Below are 12,210 nucleotides of genomic sequence, written 5' to 3' on the forward strand. Positions count from 1 at the left end.
CGGACGATAACAACTCACTATTGGGGTCTGACACAAACAAGCCACTCTCCAGAAATAAGACCTCCTGTCAGTAATCAAGGACACAAACTCACGTCCTGGTTGAATACCACGCTTTGGAGGGAAACTTTGGTCAAAGTTCAAGATACAATGGAACACGGAGCATCGAAAATACGGCGCCTCTCATGGACTTTGCTTTTCTTAACGAAATGTATCCCTGCTCAATATATTCAATTGAGGGGCGCCTAGTTTTATTCGGTGCCATCATCAAAGGTTTTCACGCATGATGGCAGTGGGACCTAAAGAGGCAGTCGGTGTCACAGTCTTCGGAAAGGTGCTTTACATATTAAGGGTTGGACGCGACTCTTAGACGACCTCCCTCAGGTCTACGAACTAACTGGTGAGACTACCAAGAAAGTGCTGTCAAGTACCGTGCTTGCGGCCAAACCAAAAGGAGAGGACCGTCTTGCAGACTATGTTATTGATAGAGCTGCGGATTCCGATCGGAACCTGATAGCCCTCATAAGTCTGTCTACTCTATTACGAAGAGTCGCAGTCGCCTCAGACGTTTCGATAAGTCTTGTTCCAAACACGACCATACGTAGTGATGTGATCGTTTTCCTGGTCGGAGGCTCTGTGTTATAAGTAGCACGGCCACTCATAGATAGCGATGATACCAACGGGACTCTAGCTCCAACGAAAAAGTACAGATTCTTTCTTCCGTTCATCAACAAAGTACAGATTCATAGGACAAGCTTACGTACATGGCCTAATGAACGGAGAAGTCGCTGATTATAGGTTACATCTTCAGCGGATGGTTTACAAAAAAAAAAAAAAAAAAAAAAAAAAAAAAAAAAACCTGAACTGCTAGAACGGCAAGAAGAGGTCAATTACGCGCGCCTAACGATGCCCGCGATGGCTTCATTTGTGCGCGGCGTTGAATTTATGCGATTATTGCGAGAATGAATGAGTACTGCCTGGATGTATTTCTCACACTGCATGGAATAGCAAGACTCAATTGATCTCACTGACAGAACGCTTTCGCCGGGCTTAAGGATGCTGGCCTTCTCTGCTAGCTCTTAGCTTTGTTAGCGAACCACGACAGAGCACGATTAGCCCCCGTGTACGCAAAGTTTTGAACTTGTAATGGCTGGCATCGAAAGATCGGTGGTCCCGTTGAATGATTACGGCATCACCGAAAAAGCCCGCCCGTAAGTTCGGTGACACCGCTGTATCGGGCTACGTGGAAAGTGCCACATCGGCCTGTTCATTGTCACGATGACGAAGGGATGCAATGGAAGCTGTCATTTGATTTCAGACATAAGTTAACGAAAATTATGAAAGACTATCCCTTGGGCTGTTTCCAAAACAATAGAAAAAGGGAAGACAAAGGGATGTGAAGTATCCGAAAGACTGGGCCTATTCATGCTGAAAATTAAACTTTTTCTGCTTTTTTTCCCGCACCTCCTTAAGAGGTGATTAAATAAAATTGCAAAACAATGCAAGCAAAGCGGCCCATATCTAAATGTCGCTTTCTGATTGATTTTTGTTGCTTGTTCTGATTTGCTTATTACACCCAGCCCTACTACAAATACTTTTAGGCTTTTTTTGCTGCACTCCTTTCCATCTCTTGGCAGCCTCCCAGCTTTTACTCACTCTCGACTTAACCACTCTGCTCCACTGTGTTGATCCTCTTCGGCCAAATGTTTGGACAACGCCCGCTTCTTCTCCTCTTTTTGGGGGCCCATTTGTGGTGTCTTCTTTGTCATGCGGCGCCTCTCCTAGTGTTCCACGTCTATCGTGGCGATACAAGGTCGCCCGAGGAGATTAAAATGCTTGGGGGGTTTCTACCCAAGGGCCAAACAAGCTTTGGGCTTCAAACCCAAGACACCAGCCTCTTCAACCACATGAAGGGTACCCATAACATCGGGAGCCGGGATGGAGACGGATACGTCTCAACCAGTTCCAGCGAGTCCGTGGCGGCTGTCTTTGTGTACGGGAAGCCTTCCGCCTACGTTTACAAGATCCATGTTACTCCGAACCTGATCGATACTGTTGGGACTCTTGGCAAGTACAGCGAATTCGACGAGGAAAGCGAATGGGCGGCCTTAGGAGGTATCAAGTACGAACAGATCGTTTCGTGGAGGCCGTTGAATGGCAGAAAACTCGGATCGTCGACCAAGAACAAGGACTATGACAAAGCAAAGTACGGGTTGGCGGTCAATGGTGGTGTGCAATACCAGCTCGCTGGCTTTCCTCCAAACCACGAGGCTTGGGGCGAAGAGCCCTGGAAAAGTCACAAGCCTTCGAAGCGCAACATCGGCAAGAAGCCAGGCTCGGTCTTGATTTCCTGAAGGTATGTCTGGTCATGCCATGGAGTATAGAGCCTTAAGCTGGCTCGCGCTAAGCACCCTCTGCTCAGCAGCCCGCGTTCGGGCGCCCTGCTATCACGACAGCCCTCTGACGGGCGTACCACCACCGCGTAGACCTCCGCGGGTCAACTCGAGGTTGAAAGCACCACTCTGAAGAAGCCTCCGCTGAGAGAGAAGCCTGTTCTTTTAAGATATGTCAATATATATACACCCAAAATTTTATAATCTTTTCGCATTAGAGAGATCTAGGGCAACCAATGTATAGATTTTTCAAATTTATTCAACTGGATCATCGAATGATCCCCTCGTACGTCGCTCAAACAATCTGCACTTCGATCTTTTGCTACTGCAGCGTCTTGTCTTATGATAACTCAAACCAATCTCAAGCCGCAACCGCCAATACTTTCTTTCCCAGCTCCCTCCGATGAAGATACCGAATCAAGAACGACGTCCCAATGAGCCCGACACTTAGCGCCACCATCGTGGGGTATCCCCTCGGGTATTGCGGCGCCTGAACCTGCTGCCAGATGAGCAGCGGCAGCCATGCCTGGAACACGTACGCCATCTGGTTCATCGATCCCGTCACCAGCGCGCGCTCTTCATTGTCATCCTTACAGATCTCATGCGCCCAAGCAAATGTCAACCCGCTGATGCCACCCCCAAACCCTGCCAAAAGGAAGCACCCCCACTTCCACGCGATCGGGATATCCCACGCCGTGAGACTCGAGTAGATGACAATCTGCACCAGACCCGAGAACACAATCGGCGGCCACCGCGCGCCCTTGAAAACCGTGTCGGAAGACCACGCGTATATCAGCGTCGTGACGACCACGATGGCGGATGTGATGGTCGGGTATGTGTTGACCTCCTTAACGCTGTAACCCGCACCCTTGAGCCAAAGCTGGAAGCCCGGCTGGCCGAGGAGGCCGCAGCCGTTGTTGAAGAAGATGTACAGCGCAGTGAGGGTGTAAAGGTGCCAGCTGGTGAAGATTTTCTTCAACTTTGCTTTCGTGAAGGGTTGGCGGTTAGCGCGGCCCTCGAGTTGCATCCGTTTTTGGGCGAGCGCGATGTCATCGTCGCTGAGGTACCACGCCTTGGCGATCTCGGGGACGTCCGGGAGGAGGAAGAAGCCGGCGAGAGCGATGGGGAGCGAGATGACGGTGTCGACGATGAAGAGCCATTGCCACCCCTTCCAGCCGTGGACGCCGTCGAGGTTGTATACAGCTGCCATGAGGTAACCGCTGAACATTGATCCTAAAGGAGGTCAGCATGAGTGTCTTGCAGACGTATGAGTGAGAGCTAGAGGGAAATTGTTGCTTACCTATGCTACCGCTGGCATGGAAGATGCAGGATCGCTTGGCTAGTTCGTCTTTGCGGTACCAGGAGCCGATGATGTACTGCATGCCGGGATAGAACGTGCTCTCGGCGAGGCCGATGAAGAAACGGAGGACGTAGAGCTGGGTTGTGTTTGTGCATTTGATCATGAGAATGGTAAGAACGGCCGAGGTTGTTTCGCAGGCGGGAATCCAGATTGAGGGGCGGACACGAGTGAGGAGCAGATTGCTGTGCTTTCGTGTTAGCCATATCCCTCAGACACCAGATGCCCACGATCTAAAATATGGGCAACTGACCTTGGAATTTCCCCAAGAACATATCCAACAGTCCAACAGGTTTGCATGTAGTTCAGCTCATTACCAAAAAGCTGCATGTCCTCCTTCATACCAGACACGAAGGCGTTGTTGATGTTGATCTGGTCCAGGTTCTTGATGAAGTACCCGAGCGACGCCATGGTGAGGATAATGGCATCGAGCTTGAACATGAACTTGCGCTCCTCGGGAGACTTGTCCAGGGTATCCCAGACATACGACTTCCATGTGAGCTTGGGCTTCTCCTCGACGAGATGCCCCGCGGCGGAGTCGGCGTCGACGGAGGTCGGGGACTTGCTCCGTGGCGAGTCGACGGCGGCCGTCTTCTCATTGACCTCGGTGACTACCATTGTGAACGAATGGGCTCCGGAGCCGAGGCAACGACGATTGAATCAAAGACAATGCACGATGCTCGTCAGGATCGACAGTAGTCTAGACCAAGTACCACATTGACAGCAAGCGCATCGCGCTTTATGCATGCAAACCAACAACCCATCGGATGTGAATTTTCTTTCGATGTAGGGGTCTTATCGGAGCAACATCGGACAAGCTCGCGGCGGCAAGGCCAAAAACTGGGCTTTTCCCGCTGACGATGATTCTGGATACGATGGCGTGCTGCTGCCGTTGGCACCCGTGGCAGGCAACATCCGACAACATCCCGCGAAGATAAAGCGAGGTGGGATTGCTCAAGGCAAAATATGGCTCATTGTGGCGGTTTCTCATGTATCTGTGTGAAGGAATTCTTGCCGTCAACAAAAATCTTCACCTCTCTTGCTTTCCCAAATGCCAATTTGGCTATTCTACGAGGCACCAAGACTAAGCACAAATCGCCCAGCCTTGGACGTCGGGAGATCGCCGCCTGGCACCTTGGTTTCTTGGAGACTGTCTCACAAGTCCAAAGGATAGCTCCAACGGAGCGGAGATAAGGCAACCACCCTTTGGTTTTGTTACCCAGTTTTTTTTTTTTTTTTTTTTTTTTAGTGTTCTAGAAAGAGAAAATTCTTACTAATAAACTTCAAGGTATCAACAGATATACTACTATTTAGCCTCATCTCTCAAGGTCATAGAGAACCTTAAAAGTAAGAATTAGTATAGCTATAAAACTAGCTAAACTAGTAGGGATTATAATACTACGTTAACCCCTCTATAATAATAACCTAATTAAAATAGCTTAACTTAACCCTACTAACGTTTATAATATAAAGATAGCTATAATTAGCTATCTAAACTATCCTAATTTCTAATAAAACTCTAGCTTCTATAGAGATATTATTAAGTACTATATTAGCTTAAAAAAAATAAATATACTAATCTTAATAGATAGTAAGCTAAGCTATTACTAAAGAGTTTAGATTAAGCTATTAAGTTATATATAGCTTCTATATAAACTAATACTATAATAAACACTACTATATAAGCTATCTCTTATTTAAGTATAATAAGCTCTTAAAGCTATACTAATAGTAATTAATAATAGTACTTTATATTAAACTTTAGATATTGCGTTAATAGAGATACTAGCGACGTTAGTATAGTAGATAGCCTTATTAGCTAAGATATAGTAGTGTTAAGCGTAGGAGGATTCGTAGTAGTATAGCTACTATAACTACCCTGTTAATTAGTCTCAAAAAGTCTTTGAACCACGCAGCTTACATAACGCAGTTACCTGGGGCTGAGGCCCGCAGGCAATAAGGCAACCACCCAAGCTAACAGCATCTCGTCAAACAAGACGGGTTAGCCCACGCCTATTTAGCTTCCGAAGCGCATCCAAATGCTGAGTTGGGTGCTGGCGATCGCGTCACAAAGGGTCTGGCCTGCCGTTGGTCCACAAGCACACAATCGGCCCCTTGTATCGCGCAACCCCCACTTGCGCGGCAAGCTGACAACCCCGGATCCGCGACATGTCCCCAACGTCCAATTCGGCCGCGCGGGGGGCAGCTGAGAGAGACCCCGCTCACTGGTTGTTGCTGTTATTTCACGACACCATCTCTGGGAGCGTTGCATCTCGGTGTTGCAGAGAACATACTGTTGGTTGGTTTGTATGGCGTGCTGCGCCAAAGGATTTGGCTCGCGAGTCGTTTCCCGAGATCCGTGACTCGAGTGGTTCGATCTTGCCCAGAGGTCCCTGGATTCGTCACAGTTGATGCAGATTGAGCCATAGATAAGTCGTCTAAATGGCCGTCGACCCCGCGATTATTGGTAATCATAGCTCGATTGGTGAGCATTGGTCGGCGTTGTGATACTTGAATATGGCATCGTGTCATTGGAGGGGTTGTTGGGACATAACGTTGTATGTTCGATATAAAGGAAGGCAGTTGCAGCTTGGAAGGGTAATATTCATCACATCAGCCTATTTCATCTCTGCTTAGACTTTATATCTCGCCAACAGGTGAAACGATATTTACACCAAAATTGTCTCCCGTTCGAATTGAGATCTCCCTTAAACCCCACGCGGAACATCACAATCATGGTTCCCGCCCCCATTGACCCAGCCATCACCGACGTGGCGGAGCCGCGGAAAGACACCCTCGGCCTCCCCGAGCCCGCAAAGGCAAGGTTGACCAAGGCCGGCGTGGACCTCTCCAACGGCTACCCGTACCGTCCCTCAAGACCCCTCTTCCTGCAGGATGCCATCAACATCCGCAACAAGGAGCGCGAATACGTCGACGCCGGCGCTCGTGCCGACAAGTCCAAGAAGAACCTGCTCGGTGCCGCAACTAAAGTCACGGACTTGACGACGCATATCGGTACCGAAATCGAGGGTCTGCAACTCAAGGACCTCACGCCTGAGCAAAAGGATGAGCTCGCGCTCTTGATCGCCGAGCGCAGCGTTGTCTTCTTCAGAGACCAGGATCTTTCACCTCAACAGCAGAAAGAGCTTGGTGAATGGTTCGGAGAGGTCGAAGTCCATGTAAGTCGTTGCGAAGCCGTTTCAGTGTCCTCAGATCGATATTTGCTGACAAAGTCCCCCTGTACAGCCTCAAGTCCCGCAAGTCCCCGGCGTCGTCGGCGCTTCCGTCATCTGGCCGGCTCTGTGGGCCACCGAGCGCCCGGCCAACTTCCGCAACCCGGGCGGCGCCTCCCGCTGGCACACCGACCTCGTCCACGAGCGCCAGCCCGCGGGTGTCACGCATCTGCACAACGATACCGTCCCGCCCATCGGTGGTGATACCCTTTGGGCGAGCGGCTACGCTGCGTACGAGAAGCTGTCGCCTGACTTCCGCAAGATCATTGACGGCCGCTACGCTGTGTACAAGTCCGCGCACGCGTATATCGACCGAGACAACCAGGAGGCCGGGCCCAAGCACATTGAGCGCGCACACCCGCTTGTCAGGGTGCACCCCGCAACTGGGTGGAAGGCGCTGTGGGTAAACCGGGCGATGACGGACCGCATTGTCGGGCTGGACAAGGCGGAGAGCGATGTGATCTTGGGATATCTGTTTGATGTGTATGAGCAGAATGTGGATATCCAGGTGCGGTTCAAGTGGACGCCGAACACGAGCGCCCTCTGGGACAACAGGTTAGTTGATGCTTGACAAGAATGATTGTGAAAAGTATGAGCTGACGATTTTACAGGATCACCATTCACAACGCCAGCTGGGATTACGAGGGCAAGCACCCGCGTCACGGCACCCGTGTGACTTCCCTCGCGGAGAAGCCGTACTTTGATGCGAATGCGCCTACTAGGAGGCAGGCACTGGGGGTACTGGGTGACGATGAGAAGGAGGCACTGGGGATTGATGGCACTACAAGAGGGCTGAAGGACTTTTCTCTATAGCGAGCTAGCTTGTGTCCCAACATCACCGCCTCAGCGCAGCTATAAATGCAAGCCAAGCCTTACACTTCAACTCAACATCATCCTCACAACACCCCAAGAGGTTCACCATCTGCGGCATATCATCCCGCATCATATCATCCTGTTTATTTTCTCACGGCAACACGTTCTCTCCTCAAAGTAGAGAGTAATCACCATATGCACCTTCTTAGTTCTTGACTCATCAAAAATATCCTGAAGTGAAACTCATTTCACCCACCGAAGGATTTACCTTCCTCTTGAGTCACCTTCCCTCCGCCAAACGAAACCACCCGTCCTATGTTCACCATCTGAAATCGGCTCCAGCCGTACCCGAGTCTCCTCCAAACAAAACATCAACTCGACAGCGGCGAAAGTATTGCAAGAGATCTTTTCTTTCGTTTTCAACATATTCAAGAATAATCCAAGACCGCATCGCTCTTACCTTTGGGTTATTCAAATCTCAGTTCTCGTCGGCAATCTATTCATCCTCGTTGCAAACACAACACACATCTTTCGTTGATAACTTCACCACGATAACGCCTTCCTCTGGAGCTGATTATAAAGGCAACCCCACGAACTTCACCCTAGCCAGCTATCTCCGAAACGGCATTAGCAGATTCACAATCCTCCTGGGCCACAAACATGAACAACCAACAAACAGGCATGGCGGCGCCTGCTCATGCTAGGTACCGCTATCCGAAGAAACCGTACCACCTTCCCTACCAGATTAAGTACCTCAAGCTGGCAATTCGAATCTTCAACTCGGACATTCACGACATTCTCTTGTCCCGACAAGAGAAGACCATGGTCATTGATGACCTCTCCAAAGAATTGACGAACAGCGAGAAGAGAGGACCATCCGGAGATTGCCACAATAACCGCACAGTCTCATTAGCACGACGCATGCAGAAAGGAGACAGGGCCGTTGTGAAATGGCAGGTGTGCTCTGCCATCCTGAGGTTCCAGATGAGCCTTCCCGAAACCTGGCTGGATCATCCAACTTTCAGACAGTGCTATGCGGGGGCGAGCTACCTCATAAATTGCATCACTGGCGTGAACACCTACTCACAGGAGGGGTTGCAGAGAGCGATATATGGTGCTCAGTCTGCCGGGCCTCAACATAACGACAACTCTAGAAATGAGGATGATGATGCGCGAACAGGTTCTCGGCCAAGTCTTGGAAAAGCAATTGGGCCGAGGCAGGCCGTTCAAGACGACTCTCGAAAGAGAAAGGCGCCGGAGACTTCCTCTTGGTCTGCTAAATCTAGCGGTTGTACGGCGTCGGGAAGACAAACATTCGTCACGCATGGTCCAAGGCAGAAGAAAAGACGCGCAGAGAGGGATGCATCAACCGCCACACTCCAAGGCCACGTTGAGGTCATCGAAATCAACTCGGAAGACGAAGACGTCAAGCCAGCGATCAAGAGACCACGCGAAGACGCCCATCATGGTCGCCAAGAGAACACTGATCCTGATGTCAATAACGAAATTGGTCAGATCAATACTGCTGAGGCTCAGCAGGACATCGAACGACAAGTCGTCACAGAGACCAACGCCGCCGAAGTGCAAAAGACAATCACGGAGCTGCGCAGAACCATGCACTTCTTGCCAAACATAGCGATCAGCAAAAACAAGATCTTCCGGAAAGACATACTGCATTCTTTCATTGCCACGATCCAGTCCAAAGGCTGGAACGATCTCGTACAGTGTGCCAGCGAGCTGGTCATTGCTGAAGGAGCAGATTATCGAGAGTTTTTGGCGGAAGAGTTGCGGGAGAAGCTCACGGAGCGCGTCAACAAGCTGAACGCATGAATGAGACAACCCGACTAGGAGCTTGGGGTGTTAGCTGAGATTTGAGATTTGAGATTTGCCGGAAGCCAATCTTACCAAGGTTGGGGTTTAATCAAGGAGAGAGATGTGAAGATTATGGGGTTCGAGCTCAGCACGGGATAGAGATTTCTCGACTTTTCTTTCTTTCGAAACGATAAGCGCCGCGGGAAACGCTCTATGAATAGTTTGACATATCGCGGCGGAAAGGAAAGTCGGTTGCGTAGGCGTTTTGGAGTTCGGGAATATGAATCAGGAAACGGGACAGCGGTAGCAGTTTTAGATTGCAATGACAATTTTCTGACACTCTTGATTTTCATCCCCATCATCGCGACAGCTTTACTTCCTCGAATTTAAAGAAATCTAGGAAGATGATGTGATCCGTGCCTCTGAGGTTTCAAGCGGTATAAGAACATGGCAAGGCTGGGACAAGCGTGATGGCAGATCGATTGAATGATGGCGTTGGCATCTTTCCTAATTAAGTTATACTGAGAGCTAGTAGTTAGAGGAGACTAAAGAGTTTATAAAAAGGTGTGTATTACTTAGGAGGAAGTTATCCTCCTAAGCGTCCTTAAATTATAAACTTATAAAGCTTATACTAGTTATATAACTTACTCCTTTAGTAAAGTTTATTAAAAAGGCTATATAAAGTAGAAGATATATTATAAAATAAATTATTATATACCTTTTTAGTTATAAGAATAGCTAAAAATGCTTTATATATATATAAAAATATTTATAAACTAAAAATATTATATAAAAACTAATTATATATATAAAATTAGAAGTCCTCTCTTAAAAAAAAATAACTTAAAAGCTTATTCTCTATAATACTATTAAAAAGACTTTAATAAATATCTTTAACTTATAATATATTTAGTTAGTTTTATAAATATATAAAATATACTAATTTATATACTTTATATTTATAAGTAAAAATAGTTAATTAACTAAAAAGTAAATAAAGTAGAAGATTTTTCTTAAAATATATATAAAACTTTTCTTTCTTTTATATAACTTTTTATATTCTTATAAGATCTTATTTTTTATTTATAATATTATAATAACTTTTCTTAAAAATTATATATCCTTTTTAAATTTACTTAAGAGTTATTTCTTATTTTATAAACTATTACTATTATATTATTTTATAATATTATATATATATACTATTTTTAGATATAAGCTAAATAAGCTATAATAATAAGAGAGTAAGCTATTTAAGTTACTAATAATACTTATAAGTTACTTAATAAGCTTAATAAATATTTTATTTTTCTTTTTTATTATTATTACTAATAAGCTTTTTTATAGCTTTTAATACTTATAATAAAGCTTATAAGGATTTATTTTAAGAAGTTTATACTTATAACTATCCTTATAAATACTTTCTTAGAACTATTTTTAATAATCTTATTAATAGTTATATTTATATTACTAATAAACTTACTTATTAAGAGTTTACTAATAAGAATCTTATTTTTAAGAATTTTATTTTTAAGGAACTAGTTCTTAAGAAGCTTATTCTTAAAAGTCTTACTTTTAAAGAGTTTTTAACTAAAAATCTTATTCCTAAAGCTATTCTTATTATTAATAGTAAACTTAATTTTAATTAGATTTCTTATAAAGATTTATAAATTATCTTAGATCTTTAGTATTATAAAAGTTTAAGTATTAGCTTCCCTCCTTTTTATAAGTATAAGTATATTCTAAAATACCTCTTTTTTAATAAAAATAAAATAGTTATTCTTTATAAAGATAATATTATTAAAGAGGAGCTTAAGTTTATAAAAAATATATTTCTCTCTTTCTTCTTATAAAATTATTTACTAATTTATTTCTAAAGCTAGCTTTATATACTCTTTTTAAGCTTTAAAATTATTAAAATAGTAGTAGTAATATATTTCCTTTATTTTAAAAATAGAAAAGTAAATTTAATTTTTCTTTTTTATATATTTATAAGCTAACTATTCTTAAGTATTATATTTACTTAAAAGAGAAAAAATAGCTATAACTATAAGATTAATAAGCTAAATAAAGTAAAATACTTTAAGTATATTATAAGTAATAGTTATAGTAATAATTATATATACTATTATTATTCTTTAAATCTTAGTTATTATAACTTATATTTTAAGAGTTATTATAATAAGTATATAATTATCCCTCTTAAGATTACTATAGAAGCTAATAAGCTAAATATTATTATTTATAAAATAAAGGTTATTTATATTACTATTAAGGTTAAAAAAGCTTAAAGTATAGGTTTTTATTTTATAAGTTTTTTATTTTACTTATAAGTATATAATATCTTTCTAAAACTTATAACGCTTAAAAACCTATATAGAATAAGTATAAAGATAGCTATTTTACTTCTTAATATTATAAGATTTCTAAAGTTTATAATTAGCTTACTATTTAAGAGATAGCTACTATTTAGAAATATTATAAAGCTATTAAAGAGGAAAAAAAAAAAACTCTTTAAATAAAAAAAATTTAAAAGAAACTTATTTCTTATAAAAGTACTTATTCTTAGAAGCTTTAAAGTCTTACTTTATTTAAAATTAAATAA

At 44.0% G+C, this 12,210-nt stretch overlaps 4 protein-coding genes across 4 annotated transcripts; 3 read left to right on the plus strand and 1 right to left on the minus strand.

Annotated features, from left to right (window-relative positions):
• Positions 1-1,829: 1,829 nt before the first annotated feature.
• On the plus strand, positions 1,830-2,351 carry ctxA-1 (Cholera enterotoxin subunit A; the record flags this gene model as incomplete). Its single annotated transcript, XM_036640394.1, has 1 exon — positions 1,830-2,351. One exon carries the CDS (start codon positions 1,830-1,832, stop codon positions 2,349-2,351), a length of 522 nt encoding a protein of 173 aa, XP_036494509.1.
• A 400-nt stretch (positions 2,352-2,751) lies between these two features.
• On the minus strand, positions 2,752-4,365 carry CGCS363_v008546 (Pantothenate transporter liz1; the record flags this gene model as incomplete). The annotated part of the gene is made up of 3 exons (XM_036640395.1): positions 2,752-3,623; positions 3,691-3,932; positions 4,001-4,365. 3 exons carry the CDS (start codon positions 4,363-4,365, stop codon positions 2,752-2,754), a joined length of 1,479 nt encoding a protein of 492 aa, XP_036495114.1.
• A 2,117-nt stretch (positions 4,366-6,482) lies between these two features.
• CGCS363_v008547 (putative alpha-ketoglutarate-dependent sulfonate dioxygenase) lies at positions 6,483-7,793 on the plus strand (the record flags this gene model as incomplete). Its single annotated transcript, XM_036640396.1, has 3 exons — positions 6,483-6,926; positions 6,994-7,535; positions 7,592-7,793. 3 exons carry the CDS (start codon positions 6,483-6,485, stop codon positions 7,791-7,793), a joined length of 1,188 nt encoding a protein of 395 aa, XP_036494507.1.
• Positions 7,794-8,453: 660 nt separating this feature from the next.
• On the plus strand, positions 8,454-9,623 carry CGCS363_v008548 (uncharacterized protein; the record flags this gene model as incomplete). The annotated part of the gene is made up of 1 exon (XM_036640397.1): positions 8,454-9,623. The coding sequence occupies one exon, from the start codon at positions 8,454-8,456 to the stop codon at positions 9,621-9,623; it is 1,170 nt and encodes a 389-aa protein (XP_036494304.1).
• Between the last annotated feature and the right edge of the window lie 2,587 nt (positions 9,624-12,210).

This window comes from Colletotrichum siamense, assembly GCF_013390195.1.
Source record: "Colletotrichum siamense strain Cg363 chromosome Unknown KSG_Cg363_contig05, whole genome shotgun sequence".
NCBI classification, from domain to species: domain Eukaryota; kingdom Fungi; phylum Ascomycota; class Sordariomycetes; order Glomerellales; family Glomerellaceae; genus Colletotrichum; species Colletotrichum siamense.